The 15,004-nt window shown below is 51.7% G+C and overlaps 7 protein-coding genes across 7 annotated transcripts; 4 read left to right on the plus strand and 3 right to left on the minus strand.

Annotated features, from left to right (window-relative positions):
* Nucleotides 1–88: 88 nt before the first annotated feature.
* Nucleotides 89–2,060, plus strand: QC762_108080 (uncharacterized protein; the record flags this gene model as incomplete). The annotated part of the gene is made up of 3 exons (XM_062885219.1): nt 89–1,213; nt 1,279–1,774; nt 1,898–2,060. Exons 1-3 carry the CDS (start codon nt 973–975, stop codon nt 2,058–2,060), a joined length of 900 nt encoding a protein of 299 aa, XP_062748169.1. The 5' UTR covers nt 89–972.
* Nucleotides 2,061–2,584: 524 nt separating this feature from the next.
* QC762_108090 (uncharacterized protein) lies at nt 2,585–5,187 on the plus strand. The gene is made up of 5 exons (XM_062885220.1): nt 2,585–3,781; nt 3,902–3,974; nt 4,040–4,059; nt 4,164–4,568; nt 4,761–5,187. The coding sequence occupies exons 1-5, from the start codon at nt 3,732–3,734 to the stop codon at nt 4,768–4,770; spliced, it is 558 nt and encodes a 185-aa protein (XP_062748170.1). The 5' UTR covers nt 2,585–3,731; the 3' UTR covers nt 4,771–5,187.
* QC762_108095 (uncharacterized protein) lies at nt 4,420–5,837 on the minus strand (the record flags this gene model as incomplete). Its single annotated transcript, XM_062885221.1, has 2 exons — nt 4,420–5,677; nt 5,769–5,837. The coding sequence occupies 2 exons, from the start codon at nt 5,835–5,837 to the stop codon at nt 5,540–5,542; spliced, it is 207 nt and encodes a 68-aa protein (XP_062748171.1). The 3' UTR covers nt 4,420–5,539.
* A 749-nt stretch (nt 5,838–6,586) lies between these two features.
* RPS16 (40S ribosomal protein S16) lies at nt 6,587–8,029 on the minus strand (the record flags this gene model as incomplete). The annotated part of the gene is made up of 4 exons (XM_062885222.1): nt 7,209–8,029; nt 6,926–7,125; nt 6,842–6,856; nt 6,587–6,751 (listed from the first exon to the last, which is right to left on the minus strand). Exons 1-4 carry the CDS (start codon nt 7,261–7,263, stop codon nt 6,587–6,589), a joined length of 435 nt encoding a protein of 144 aa, XP_062748172.1. The 5' UTR covers nt 7,264–8,029.
* A 255-nt stretch (nt 8,030–8,284) lies between these two features.
* On the plus strand, nt 8,285–9,592 carry QC762_108110 (uncharacterized protein). The gene is made up of 3 exons (XM_062885223.1): nt 8,285–8,680; nt 8,751–8,876; nt 8,937–9,592. Exons 1-3 carry the CDS (start codon nt 8,640–8,642, stop codon nt 9,286–9,288), a joined length of 519 nt encoding a protein of 172 aa, XP_062748173.1. The 5' UTR covers nt 8,285–8,639; the 3' UTR covers nt 9,289–9,592.
* A 1,027-nt stretch (nt 9,593–10,619) lies between these two features.
* Nucleotides 10,620–13,770, plus strand: QC762_108120 (uncharacterized protein). Its single transcript, XM_062885224.1, has 2 exons — nt 10,620–11,649; nt 11,717–13,770. The coding sequence occupies exons 1-2, from the start codon at nt 11,480–11,482 to the stop codon at nt 13,335–13,337; spliced, it is 1,791 nt and encodes a 596-aa protein (XP_062748174.1). The 5' UTR covers nt 10,620–11,479; the 3' UTR covers nt 13,338–13,770.
* Nucleotides 13,587–14,377, minus strand: QC762_108125 (uncharacterized protein). Its single transcript, XM_062885225.1, has 2 exons — nt 14,093–14,377; nt 13,587–14,033 (listed from the first exon to the last, which is right to left on the minus strand). Exons 1-2 carry the CDS (start codon nt 14,332–14,334, stop codon nt 13,796–13,798), a joined length of 480 nt encoding a protein of 159 aa, XP_062748175.1. The 5' UTR covers nt 14,335–14,377; the 3' UTR covers nt 13,587–13,795.
* Nucleotides 14,378–15,004: the final 627 nt, after the last annotated feature.

The raw sequence follows: 15,004 nt of genomic DNA on the forward strand, positions 1-15,004 counted from the left end.
AATGCAACAGGGTTATCCGTAGTCTTGTGGAAGCTACAAGTGGGGCAAGTACCACGAGCGGACTTCAGCACTTCTCTGGTATCTATCATGATAATGCAAACTCGAATTTTTGTTTGCTTCCCTTTTTTCGTCTCGAAGCTGAGTTTGGCTCCAGGTGAACAACAGCCTTGAACGAGATTTTATTTCTATGGCTCGACCTTCAAGTCCAGCGTGACCACACTTCAAGGCCCGCGCATATAGTTCCACAGATGGACTGGCCACATCATCTAAGCCTGGAAGCTTCCCACGGCTTGGATGCCTTCCACCTGAACAGTCATGATGAAGTAAACTCTAAGCTATATTCGTCAAGTGAACCCTAAAAGGTAAAGACTGATACTTAAACGATGGGCGCATCAATTTCTCCAGACCGGTTCCCTGGTCCCTCGCCAACCCTCGCCATCAACAACACCACTCACGAGAAAACTTCTGCGACAGCATGGAGACAAAACGGACTGGCTGGTGGTCCTGCCCCCAGGAAATTCAGGACATGATCCTCGACGAGGTTTCCAGGGACAGAAACAGCTCCATCGCTCATTGTGCCGCTGTTTGTAGGAGCTGGCAACAAGTCATCGAGAAGAAAACTTTCGCCCGATTGACAGTTAACTTAAAGAGATTGGGCGACTTCAGTAGCATGATCAAAAAGCGACGGCATCTTATCAAAAACGTCTGGCTTTCCATTGACTGCGCAGCAGTTGGCTGGCCTCAGACTTTGCGCTCTACAAGACTATCAGCTCCCTGCTCCTGGAGCTTAGCAAATGGGAAGCTCGTGGGGAGTTTCACCTCGAGATCAGTGTTCGCTGGGCAGCAGACTCGCACCAGTGCTTTCAGTATCTCCAGACTGGCTCGGATTTCCACCATAGGGAAGAGCCGGACCGTACAATCTCTCCCGCCGATCACAGCGAACCAGCTCGACGTCTTCATTCTCACTGTTTAATGCATCTATTTGCGCCGCTATATCATGCTTCGACCCGTTGTCTCTTTCCCACAGACTTCCCTTCAGTACCAGCTGTCACTAGCCTCCTAGTGCGTCGGCAGACGAAATGCGAATGGATTAGCAGGGAAGGCCTCAATCGCCTTCTTGATCTGCTTCCTAATCTGCGGCAGATTCACTATGAGCCTTGGAGATCCCTGGAAGGCAGGAATTCAGTTCGCAACACTCGCATCACAGTAGAAGGTAGGTAAATTTGACTCTTACATCTACACATCCTCACTGATTCGATGGCCTATAATTCATCACAGGACTGCACAGAGCGACCTTCAGCCACAATCTAGCCAAAGTCGTGGTTTTCGGTGACTTCAACGAAGACTTCGATGAGTGCTGGCGTGCGGATAAGCGATGGCACCGCGTACCTATATCGTCAAGTCGGACAAACCCTCGCATGGCATCATCAGAGATCGGACAGGCTTTTGCCCAAATCTCTCGCCCCCTCGTCCATCTTTCAGTGTCATTTGCAGCAGATGCAAGTGACTTCTTCGAAACCTGTCAGCGCAGCTGGGTTTGGACGAGGCTGACCTCTCTTGCGCTCACATCCAATCTCTTGGCGCCAAACAAGTACCCCAAGATAGTCAACGACATGCTTGAGAAGGCCGGCATTGTGGCGCTACAAATGCCAAAACTAGACGTCATGGAGCTGTGGAACGGCAGAAGGGGTCTCGCTTGTGTCTTCCGGTATCAAGCCTCTAGGGATCGCGCAGGCCACAACGCAAAAATCACATGGCGGAGCACCTGGCCTCTGGAGTTGGAACCCCGTGTGTGGAAGGCCTGGGCGGCAGTGGCAGTCAAACGTGACAAGCGGGAGGGAGAGTTCGACGTCGTCAAAGACCCGGAGATCCTGAATTTTGGGGAGGACGAGATCAGGTCACACGGGGATGCGATCCATCATTTGCAGCTTGTGAGCGAGGTGATCCGCCCGGTGTCGTTGTGGAAGATCACGTATGAGTCGCGGTTTTTGATCGACGGGGCCCGTATTGGAAGAGAAGCTCCGTGTTGTTTGTTAAACTTGCCTGGGCGAATGGTTTGATTATATTGGCTGCCTGCCTGTATCGAGTGGATGGCAAGTCCTAAAACGAGTCTTTCGGGTGCGGTGCCGAGGTCTTGGGGATAGAAAGATGTTCACTCAGTTTGATAATGCTTACTTTCTGGCAGAATAGCACAGATACTTCCAAACCGTATATCATGTATTAGTTTGCATCGGTGGTGTAGCGTTGCAATTTGCTGCCGCCATGACCCCCAATCATGGGAAGTTGACCTACCCCCTGTGAGATTGTAACCTCTGAACAGACTGAACTGTGTATTTGGTGCTGCTTGCATCCTATCCCAACTTCACACCAGAAAGCCTCTGTGTTGCTCTTGGAAAGAACCCATGCCAAATATGCAGACACGGGACCTGCACTTACGCAGACTGAGTGGCATACGGCACACACATTGAGAAGTCACCGTAACGTTCCTACCGTTGGCGCATGAGGTAGACCACCTGCAACCTGAAATATCTACCTAGGTAGCAATCAACACCCAGCTTGAGATGTAGAGGTGTCAACATGTATCATTTCTTTCAAGGTCCACCAAATGCCGGCCTCTGCAGCTGTCAAAGAGCACGAAGGCTCGTACAAACATACCCCTGTCATGATGTAAGTGGTGTTAGAACGCCATCCCGTCTGCAGCGTCCCAAAGATCCCTCTCAATCGCACAGCGCCATTTTTCGTTCCAAGTAAGATGTCTAGATATCAGGTGCCTCGGAGGTAATTAAGGTTTGAGTTTGGAAGGCAACTGCATAAGGTACCCCCATTACGATCGCGGGGCAGTCACAGCCAGCCTGACTACCAATACCTACCCTCACTGCCCTGATCAGATTTGATGGTTTTCTCCTTGCACCAAACCTTTCACCTATCCTCCCATCTTTTTTGAGCTCATCCTCGACGATACCACGTTTGGATGGGTGGTTTTTTATTAGCACACTGCATCCCATACCCTTGACGGCACCCCCCTGCTGCACTCTGCCGGCCGTGTGCCCTTTCTTTCTGCCCCCCCGCGCAACCGCTCGCTGCCGCCGCTTGGCCCCCCAGACCTTTGAGGTGAGGGCTCAGCGCAGCGCAGCACTGACACCTCCTGCAACCCGGTCGATCTGAGCCGCCGCTTTTGCCCATTGATCACAGACGATCGTCTCGTCCTGCCGACGTCTTTTCTCTGCCTCTTATCCTCGTCGTCCAGCTGCTGCTGCCGCCGCTCCGCCCCCAGACGGCGCAAACGAATGAAACCCTGATCATAGCCGCTGTCTTGTTCGACATTGCCAGGGCACCATCATCAAGTCTTCACACGCACAAAAGGCACGGACCACAGCTTGAGGTGACTGCACTACCGTTACCCATATTTGGTGTTCCCCGGTGCCATCTCTTCCAGTGCCTTGTGTGGGCCGACCTGATCGCTCACCCGCACCCCGCGTCTGGCTTCTCACCGATCACAAAAAGGAATTCATTCTGTTTCCCATCTGCTGCGAAATTGCAACAACTCTTCGGACTCAGGTCATACGAGACATATTATCTTCTTAATTTTGCGCCGCCAGGGCCATCTCTGGGCCCAGCAGCTTACTTAAAACAAGCTCACCAACGACCTCGAGCCCTCTCTTTATCATCTACACAACAGCCCGGCCCACCTACCAGTTTTCACTTAAACATCGCGGCGTTGTTGACGAATCATGGCGGGGTTATTCAAGCGAGTGTACGACTGGCTGTTACGGACCTTCTGGTAAGCTGCGCACCTCCATGCATCCCGCGCCCCCGAGCTGCTGCGGGGCTTTTCCGTCTCTAAGCTCGTCGACGACGGCGACGGCGCATCAGGAGAACCCGGATCTGACACAACCTCCAGGGCCACCGAAATGGACGTCACCATGATCGGTCTGCAGAATGCGGGCAAAACATCTCTGCTTCGGGTGCTGTCGGTAAGCAAGACCCAAAACCTACCTCCCCGGTACATGTGATGCTGATGACCTCTGCTTGCGAACAGGGCGGAGAGTTTGCCATAGAGTAAGTTGTTGACCACCAAGCAACCTTCCCACCCCTCCACGACCTCGATGCAACATCTTGTGCCCAGTTTCTCCAAATATCTCCCGGCTGACCATTCCTCGCAGCTCGATACCGACAGTGGGCTTCAACATGAAGCGGTTGCAACGGGGGCATGTGACGCTCAAGTGCTGGGACTTGGGTGGGCAACCCCGCTTCCGTCCAATGTGGGAGCGATATTGCCGGAATGTCAACGCTATCGTGTTCATTGTCGATATTGCCGACGTGGATGTGCTTCCCATGGCCCGCGAAGAGCTACACTCATTAATGAGCCAGCCAAGCCTGGATGGCATTCCATTGCTTGTTCTCGGAAACAAGTCGGATCTTCCAAACAAGCTCACCGTGGATGAGCTCATCGACGCCATGGATCTCAAGAACATTGCGCATCGAGAGGTGTCGTGCTATGGCATCTCGGCAAAGGAGGAAACCAATCTGGAGGCGGTTCTCCAGTGGCTGATGAAGTTTGCCAACAGGTGAGCCATCTCATTTCTGACATGGACCATTTGTCATTGTGGACATCTGGCGAGGTTGGATTCAGTTGGCTTGTTCACTGTGTAGACTCGAAGGGACGTCCGTTTCATCGTTTTCGCCCGGCATTTTCGTGAAGAAAAGGTTCATCTGGGGGGGCGACGACCGACTCTCAGAACTGACGTTCCAATTCGCAGCAAAAAATGATTTCGTTTCTGTGATATACGACACATCGCCCAGCGCCTAGCTGGGTCCAGACAGGAGCCGCAAGGCTAAGGGGGCATGATTAGCAACATAACTCATACAGCAACATATGAAAGTGGCGCCTGTCACTTTTTTCTCGGGGCAGTTGGGATGGACGGAATGGGTTATCAGCGGGCCAGGGCGTTTTCTTGTCTTTTTTGTGCGTATTTCGGGGAAGAGGAACTGGCGCGAAGCCTCGGTGTATTGGATAGCTCGATGTATTTTTGATCTTTTTGTTTTGTTTCTTGCGTGGCTGTTTCATGGAACCACCACCATCACATTTAATCTTTGACGACGTATGATGATGATATGGCAAACCGAGCGGGTCGTTCTTCAATTGTGCTGTAGAGTAGTGCCTTTGCGTGTATCTCTGAGAGCAACGTTTTCGAGATTCTGTGCCAAGCAATGGCATGTGTGACGAGGTGAGTCTGTAGGGTAGGAGGAGGGGAAATCGAGACAGGGGGTGTGTGTGTTGAGAGGGCGCTTAGACGATGCTCCCCAATATTCACACATGGACGGGTTCGAGGGAAAACCACGACATGTGGGAAAAAGAAGACTTGGGGAAAAAGAAAATGGGAACGGGACGGGACTCGAGAAACCTTCTATATAAAAGGGAAGAAAAAGATGTAAACCTTTTTCCCAAATTTAGTTTTTTGAAATTCTGAGGGGAGGAGGGACCCTGGGCCGTATTGACGTGGGAGGGCGTGATTGGCTGGAGAGGATTTTATGTGGTTTACCACCGCCGGACGGAACAGCACCACCACCACCACCACCTTGAGAACTGCAGACCAGTGGATGGATAGATGGGCTTGGGTTTCTTGTCGGTGCGGCGCGCGCGCTTGGAAGGGAATGGGTATCGACTGGTTTGTATCTTGAGTGAGGTTGAAACAGGTAAGCGAGATTTACACTGACTTGGGTCTCTTCTGGTTGGGGTTGGGTAAGAGAAGGAAGGCAAGCATTACTTCACCTGATGGTACTGATATTATCTGTCTCGGGTGCTGTCTTGATGGCTGGCTTGTGTTGCCTGGCATGTCTTCTTCAAAGTGAGTGTGAGTGTAAGTGATATATGTTCATTCTCATGGATTCCCTGCAATATCCCACTGGGCCATTGAGCGTAAGATAAGATAATGAAAAGGAAATAGACCGAGTATGTGCCTTGTGGATGAGACCCTGGGCCGACGTCACTGCTTCTGGCGAAGAAACCGAAAGGGAAACCGAAACCCAGATTGAGGCCGCACATGATATTGGATTTGGTGTTCTACCCTCGAGTCTCCAAGTTGGTCGGCGTTCCCAAATCCCGGCTACGCTCTCACATTGACTCCCGGTTTCCCCCCCTCGTCCTTCCCAAATGCGCCTCGGAAGAGATCAACGTGAAGTTGGTGAACACGGATAGCATTGGGGACCTTCGGTTTATCTTTTGGGAAAAACCAACGATCATTTGAGCTGCCTCTATACCCGAACTCCCCCCTTCCTTTTTTTTTTTTCGTCGCTTAACATAACAAAAAACGGGCGCCTGATTTCACGATGATTCCACAAAACAGACTCCCGTCGTGAAAAGGTATCGTAAAGGTGGGGTCAACAACAAGAAGACTCCGAGTCTGATTCCTATCTCGGCCGGGGGAAACAACCACCAAATATAAGCGCGGAAGCCCCTCCTCGGCAGGCCATCTCTTCGGTAAGATGCCAAATATCGACTCGTATTCTGCCCAATGCAATGCCGAACGCCGTCCGTGTCCACCCGAATCCTCCGCTTCCCCAAATGACCAAACGAACCACCGCTTTAACGGTAAGACTTCTGGAATCTGGAGCGGGCACCCTTACCACCGAACTTCTTGGGCTCGCACCGACGGGGATCGGCGACGAGGAGGCTGCGGTCGAACTGGATGAGGGAGCTCTTCAGGACGTTCTTGGTGTGCTCGTCGATGTACTTGGCGTAGTAGGCGACCTAAAAGGTGTTAAAAGTCAGTCAAAATCATGTTGCGGGTGCGGCGCTCGAGTATCGCTCGTCGGTTCGATGCTTCGGGACGGTACTTACAACAGCCTTGGCAATCTGTTTTCCCATTGTTAGCAATTTGTCCCTGTTCCCATTCTCGAGTTTTGTTGCGAGGTGATAACATACAGCCTGGCGCACAGCGTAAACCTGCGAAGTGTGACCACCACCAGCGACCTTGATTCTGATATCGATGGCAGCGAAGTTCTCGGTGCCGAGGATGAGGATGGGCTCGTAGAGCTTGGCCCGGAGGATCTCGGGGGCGAAAAGCTTCAGAGGCTTGCCGTTGACCTTGATGAGGCCACGGCCCTCCACAGCGCGAGCGACGGCTGCAACGATGGCGATGGTTAGCGATTTCGCCCTTGGGAGTTCATTTCGACAATTTCGGCAGGGCGATCAAAAATCGGCATACCTGTGGCATTCTTCTTCTTGCCAAACACCTGGACGGCCTTCTTTTCGTTCGCCATTTTGAGTTGCTGGCAAGAATGACTTCCTGTTGTTAGTTCGGGCAGGCTCAGCAGGCTGTGATTTTTCGGCTTCAGCTTGTCAAAATTTGTGTGTGGAGGGGGAAATCGGTATGGGGCTAGCGCACCTGCGCCAGCAAATCACGTGTGTCAATGTGGCTAGTGGCAGAGTTTGTGGCTGGTGAACCTGGGCCCACCTGCACTCCGAAACCTGTGCCCACTCTGCCGAAGAGCCGGCGTTGAATTCACTTTAGGCCCACATTTCCCGGTGATGCTCCCCCGATCCCATCCATTCCGCTTGCTGTCGTGCACCCCACTATCTCCGGTCGAACTGGCGTCCTCCGTTGTTGTTGCTGTTTCCAAGGGTTGGATTCACAAGGGGGGTTTTCCCCTTCGACTGTCCGCCCTGTCAAAAAACCCGATAATTTCTCTTGTACCCTTAAATCTCCTGATGTTTTCAGCATCCGGTCTTTTCATCTTTACATGGTACGCCATGGTAATACTGGAGCCGGTGGATGTTATGAATGCCTACCTCTCACCTTGAATACGGATGTTTATTTTCATGTTGTGCTTGTTTTGCCAAGGCATGACAGTTCCGATCCGCTGACGACGTTGAACGATATGCTGTCATCATTGTGAGGCGATGCCAGGCGAGCGTACCAAAGCGTACTGAAGCCGTAAAGGCGTTTCTCTCACCGAGCGCAACGCTGCTGAGCCACCGATCCTATCAGGCGTCTTCTTGCTCGGTCATCAGTGAAGGCATTTGGAATATCTTCCTAAGTGTGATTTGGAAGTTGCCCGCAGTTTCAGGAAGAGATGGAATGCTTTTCACCAAAAGACCGGCCGAGCATGGCGCATAGTGGTCGTCACCCAAGATCTTGGACAAGCTTGGCAGGCTGCCTCCATTGACCTCATTGGGCAAGTCATGGGAACAAACGGAATCCCATTGGACCTCAGCCACCTCGGGCCACGTTATCGGTCATTCATTATCAGCGTGTGCCGAGAAATGTCCCACGGTGCAGTTTTCTGATTCAAGGAGGCGCAGTGGCATCATCTGCTCCCGCACCTTTTCGCTTCTGAAGAGTTGCTTTGGTGCTTCCCGTTGCCAGGATCCACAGTGCTGAAACTTCTATTGGGCAGCACGTCACTCACTCTCAAGCGGTGCCTGTCTTCTTTGTTCATCTATTCCCGCCACCCCTCTGCCAACAAAATCCTAGAAAACACATCGTCATCTAACACCACCTACATCACCACTACTTGCAGCAGCAAAACGTGGATTTTTAGACGTTTACATCGATATCAGTTGAATCTCGCCTTCGCAGAATCTACAAAACATCGCAGATTGGAGCAACAGAGAAAAGCGATATCAAATAGCCACAATGGCTCCGCTCGTCTCTGATCAGCTGGAGAAACGCCAGTCGTAAGTCGCGACTTCATTTCAATCCCCCCGCGCATCAACCACACTTTATGCTAACGATTATCTCTTCCAGTTGTCCTTCAGGGTACTATTACGACAGGGGTTACTGCTACCGCAACAGCGCCTGGAGCTGGTGGGGACGATGGGTATTCGCAGGTCTCGCCGTTCTCTTCGTTCTTTTGGTGTTCGCGCTTCTCTTGTATGTTTCCCCTACTGTGTCTTTTATCGTCGCATAACGCATTGCTAACGTCTTTCGCAGCCGTAACTCACGCCGCAGAAGAAAGCAAGGCGCCCGACCACTCTACGGCACCGGCTGGATGGCACCCGCACCGCAGTACTACCCACCTCCTCCTCAGTACACCCCTCAAGACCAGAATCCCGCTCCTCCAGGCGGGTACAAGTACAACGGGAACGATGGGTACTATGGCAATCCTCAAGCTGGAAGCAGTCAATATGGCAGCCCGGGTCCTTATGGTAACCAGGCGACGAACCCCTACGGTCAGCAAGAGGGCATTCAGCTTCAGCAGCCCGAGCATGCTTATCACCGTGGAGGTGACGCCGATTATGCCCCTCCTCCCGGACCTCCGCCCAATGCCGCCACCAAGCCTTAAATGGCTAAAATCCTGGTTTCGCGTCTTTGTTTGTCAAATGCTGGGAGGAATGAGTTCTTGATTATGGCGTTCAGGATGGGTTGGGTAAGGGATGTAGTTACAGATTCCTGAGACAGGGTTTTTACGTTTGGAAAAGGGAGATGATGAAGGGAAGATTCGAGACGATCCCTTGTGGGATACCCCGTTTATGATGGCAAAACTTTCTTTTTTTGTTGTTCAACTGCGCAGTATGCTGTTTTTTAGAGGTACACTAATTAATGCGTGATATGGGTTGACGAGCCTCACATATGTTATCGTGATATCAGAGTTTCGTGTATGATATCATCGTGCTGGTTGAGTGGCTCGGGTCGGACGAAAAGTAAGGAACAGAGCCTGAGTCATGTGGTCAAGCAGGGCTCTCCCAGGGAAGAGCTTCGCATATAGGAAGACCAGGCCAGCGCGAGGCTTCAACCTCTGAACAAACAACGAGCTGCAGCTATAAGTGGCGAATAAGCCTTACTTACATCTTATATTGGTATGTGGTTGCTTGAGTAGGTCGGTGGTGGTCTTGATCATGGCTGATGTGCATTATGGTGCTCACGCTTACTGGCCCTTGGGCAGGCCGGTCCTCATCTTATCTGCCGTTTCGTTTATCAGATTTAAGACCTTTTCATCCTGTTCGGACTGGACAAGATATTCAGACGTCTCATCTCATAGCGTCGGACTTTTCCAAGGTTTTCCTCAATGAGCTACGTCGGAGAAGTGGCTGATACAAGTGAAGATTTTCAGGTCGAGTTGGTTGCCTCTTGAAAGATGTTCAGGTCTCATATTGCGATCACTCCGGTGTGTGTTTCGATGAAGGGGGGTAGTGTTGAGCGATGCAACTAGGAAAGTTTGGTGCGGTATAATGAGATGAGATGAAGCTTTTGAGTGTAAATGACGACGCTCGTAATTTATAAGTACGTGTATAGAGAGAACAGTATGCGCTGGTTCTGTGGCCGCGTGTTGCACTGCTGCGAGAAAGAGGCGAAGGGAAATGGAGGCTTTCAACGGCAACATGTACCGAACAAAAGGACTGGGGACGGAACAGCGGAAGGTCGCTTTGACGATCACGAAAATAACAGGGGTTAGAAGAGGTGAAATTGGGCCGGCAGCGGAGTGTAAACCCCGCCTTGGCTGGAAGCCGCTTCAACGAAACTCAACCTTGAGTTCAAGAAATGTAGTGACAAGTGAAAAGAAAATGTGTCAAAATAAACAGGAAAACAAGGCTCCCATTGCATAAATATCAAACCGCCAGCAGGCTGAAGAAGTGCAAGAAGAAGACGTGCGAATCCAGTGACGATTGGACCCTCTTTGACCCCCGTCGGGCCGCAGGATCAAAAGACCCCACCCGTACCTGCAGCTTGCCGGCGCCAGATGAACGAGGGGCCCGGGCCAATGCGCTTGTGAGATTCTCCCCCCAAGGGCTCCCGTCTTTTCTTTTCTCCAACGGGAAACCCTCCTCCTGGTGCCTTCTCCTGAGCCAAAGGGCTGACAGCGCCCACTTGGTTTCACGTCTCCCTGAAGTGAGACGAAGCAGAACCACTCCTTTGGACATACTGTTCGTCCTGTCTTCGCAGGTCATCCTTCGGGATTTTGCCATTTCCGCTCTCTTTTCTTGCATAATCCGCGTTTGTTTCCCCCAAGCCCACTCTTTTTTCATGACTAGTCAGTTACCGACATCGCCAATCGCCGCCCACGATAACTGCTCTCTGCCAATTGAGGCCGTTGATGATTTTTGCCTCGATCGCGTTACCTACGACCACTTTCATTTTCAGCATTTGCCTTGCTACGACTGCATTTACTGTAACCAGAAAACCCAACAACCAGGTTCCACGCGCGACGCATCACTCTGAACTGTTTGACTTGCTTTCATCACTGGGAGGGAACTGGAAACCAAGACGGAATCACGCACAGAAGCTCAAGACGATCATACACGCGCGACAACCAGCCGCACAATGGAGTTGTAGCGCTCATTGTCTACTACGAATCATATATCATCGACATTACTCGTCTTACCCGTGTCTATTCGACACCGTGCGCTTGCTGCGAAGGGGCCCTTAGAACTACCCGTGGGGCCCTTCGTTTTCTGAAGCTAGAACAACTCAACAAAACTACGAATATTCGTTATTGAGCAAAGCTTAGGACAGCTTTAAATCTGGGATAAGGCAAGATGCCTGCGGTAGATGCGGCTATGAGGAGGAGTGTAGGGGAAGGGTTCTTGGACTTGCTGGCTCGCGCGATTCATCCGGCTCTCGTACGGAGAAATCTTGAAGGACAGATTGGAGATGTCCGGGCAACATTTGCCAGTTGGGACAGCTGCATGGCGGAATCCTATTGCAAGTAGGTTATTCTCTTTGCCGCCGAGCTTTGGGTATATTGTTGACGTTGCTGACGCGTTGCTGTTTAGATGGTTAGTAATCGGGCTCATGATTCTTGGGGGTATCATCATTTTCTCAGTGCTATGGTGCATCATTCGCTGCGCGTGCTGCGCTAAATCATGTTGCTGCTCGTGCTTCAAGTGTCTCCAGTGCTGCGGTAATTGCTGCGGGTGCTGTGACCCTCCAAGGGGGGACCGAAGGCAGTATCTTGACGAGCCGTACATCCCGCCAAATCAGGGTTACAAGTCGCAGGAGCCTATGCACCTTGGGTATGACAGTCGCCCTACTGCACCCCCTGTTTTTAGTGGCGGTGGTGTTGGTGGTGGATATGCCGCTTCGACGGGCGTGACAAGCAAACCCCAATATGCTGAATTCGATGTCAGCAAGAACAAGCCTGGAAATGAAGATGCACTTCCCGAGATGCCGAGCTGGGAAGGTGCGGAGAGCAAGAAGATCGTGTTGGAAGAGGAGGAGGAGGCCGTGGAGATGAACCAGTTGAAGAAGCCCGAAGCCAACTCAACAAACGCGCAAAGCCCGACCATGATGAATGGAGTGGCTGCGGCGGGTGTGATACCTGGGCGTGGTTCTACGAGCCCGAACCCGGGGAACAGAAGCCCTTACGGACCACCAGGCGCTGGAGCACAATCTAATGGATACTTCCCTCCAGGGGCTGTGGCTAACGATCCATACAACCAGACTGCGCAGAGTTACAACCAGCCAGCGGGTGGTTATGGGCAGCCGGGTCAAGGGTACGGTATGGCTCCAGGTGCAAACGGACCAGGTGCAGTGGGAATAGGCGCAATTGGACCAGGCGCAATGGGGCCAGGTGCAATCGGACCAGGACGCAGGTCTCCTGGAAACGTTGGCGGCGGGTATAATACTGGGTATGACAACAATGACCATGGACAGCCGGGCTACGGACAACAGGGCTATGGACAGCAACAGCAAGGTGTGACACCTCGGCAGACGGGACAGGGTGGTGGATATGACAACTATGGCGATATCTACGACAGCTACGGCACTGGGACGAATCAACCGTATGGTGGCGCTCAGGAACTGGACGCTGGCAGCTATGGGCAACCCCCATCAGCACAACCAGCTGCTGGACCTCAGGCGGGTTATGGAGGAGCCTATGGCCAAGGCCAAAGACGGACACCTGGCCCTCAAGCCGATGCAGGGTATGGCAACCCCAACCAAAGACGGACACCCGGACCCCAGAGTGATTACAACAATGGCTACGGTGGAAGCCCAAGACGCACCCCTGCGCCTCAGGATAGCTACGGCGGCGGCGGTTATGATGCTCCCGCCCCAGCATATGGCAGCAGCCTGGACAGACGGTCGCCTGGTCCCCAGCAAGGATACGGCCGCCCACCCCCCAACAGACAATACTCGTCGTCTGACTCTCGCGGTCCACAACGTCAGTACTCGGGCAACGACGTGAGCTCGTCCTCCGACAACATGGGAGGGTTTGATTTCGGCACAGGCTACAGCCGTCCACCACAACAACAGCAACAACCAAACAGCGGATACGGCCGTCCTCCACAAGCACAGCAGAGCAGTGGATACAGGCAACCGACGACTCCCGTAGTGGAGGAGCAGAGCGCGGCGTACCCGGGGTATAAGCCTTATTCACCTGGACCTCCCAATTGATAAGTTGGTTTGTGATACCCTGATCTTTTTTGTATAATGGAATGTATTGTACAGTTCTCTATGGGAAGGATGTGTGTTGGCTGCCAGCTGAGCTTGCGGCAGGGGGGTTTGGGATGTTCATTGATGATCTCTTTTCTTTTTCTCGAAATTTTTGAACACGGTGTGGAGAAGGGGCATGATAGATGGTGTTTTTATGATTATTGTCTTTCGTTTATGATGATTTTGGGAAGAGGGGGGGTGGTTCATGTTAAGGCGCTTTTTGCAAAGAGGGTGGGGTTTTCGATTCGAACTTGTGGTAAGAAGCAAAGTTGACTTTTAGCTGTGGTTTTCTCGGGAAAAAGGGAAACAGACCCTGGTGGGGGCTATTTAGGGTGGTGGTGGTTTGGATCGCATTTAATGGGGTCAGTGGTTGTATATAGGTGACCTACGACAGATGTGCTGAATGTACCTGGTTGTTCCTAAGTACGTGGGTGGGCGGTTTTGACCGGTGTTGGGTTGTAGAGTGATATGTCATTCGCAAAACTGCTGTTAAGCGCAGGGATCGAGGCTTTGTGGTGCATGCGTGCCTTGTTGGCTGCTTGGGTGATGATGATGCCTTGGGCTAGTCTTTGGGGGGATTTGCAGTTGTCTGGGAGGGATGTTTGACGTGGTTGACGGTGAGCCAAGGGATAGAGCTCAGAAGGAAAGTTATGCAAGCTGACAGGAATAGGGTGAGCCGCTGCTATCAACTCGGCGGTTTGGCATGGAAGGCTCACGAAGCATTAATAAACATGGCCCTGCATAATAATAAGTCAGGCTTGTCCTCAACAAGATATCTGCATTGTCCAGGACCATGTTCCAAGCGCTGACAACCTCCAGAACTTGGTAAGATGTTGGATGTGTCGGTCAGCTCCCTTGTTATTGACCGTCCATCCAACGGACCATGTAGGAACACGGAACAAAGGTAGGTAGGTGTGTTACGAGCTGCCCAACAAGGCAGAAGAAGAAAAAACTCCATCGTCCGCGAGTTCAATCTCGGCCTTTTCTTATTATTATGCTAATCCGCTGAGAATTTTTTTGCAATGTCTTCGGGGTTCCGTATTCCCCGGACTTGGTTCGTACTTTTCGTATACCATGTCCGTTGCCGGAGTAAAGAAAGTCATTCGTTCCCGGAGCGATACAATGATCATGTTTTGGTAATGTATGTGTATTCAAGCAGAATTAGGTGACACAGCAGCGGCAGCCAGTCAAGGGTCCCCTTCGGACTTTTTTTTCTTTCTGAAATTCTAGAACATGATTTTCGTCCTCGTTTTTGTGAAACTTGGAAAACTAGCAAATGATGTTGTGCTGTGGTGCTTGTGTAATTGTTGCATTTCCAAGAAGCCCTACAGGTTGGTCCGGTCGGTTGTGGGTTGATTGTACACGCAAGCCAAAACAGGTAAGTAAGGTTGGTTGGCAGAGGTATATCTTAACGGACTTGGGCTGAATGTGAGGTTGGTGGAGTTTGTGGTCATCTTCGGGAGGTTGGGTACCTATGTTGCTTGGTCGGATAATAGGTCTGGGGGGTTTGGAATCATAACTTCGAGTTTGTTTTGAGCCGTTTGACTGGCTTCGGCCGTTGTCTTTTGACCGTTTAACAGAGCCTCATGAGCGGCTAAAACCCGCACCAGGCGGAGCTGTTGGATCCA

Source organism: Podospora pseudocomata (assembly GCF_035222375.1).
Source record: "Podospora pseudocomata strain CBS 415.72m chromosome 1 map unlocalized CBS415.72m_1, whole genome shotgun sequence".
Taxonomy (NCBI): Eukaryota; Fungi; Ascomycota; class Sordariomycetes; order Sordariales; family Podosporaceae; genus Podospora; species Podospora pseudocomata.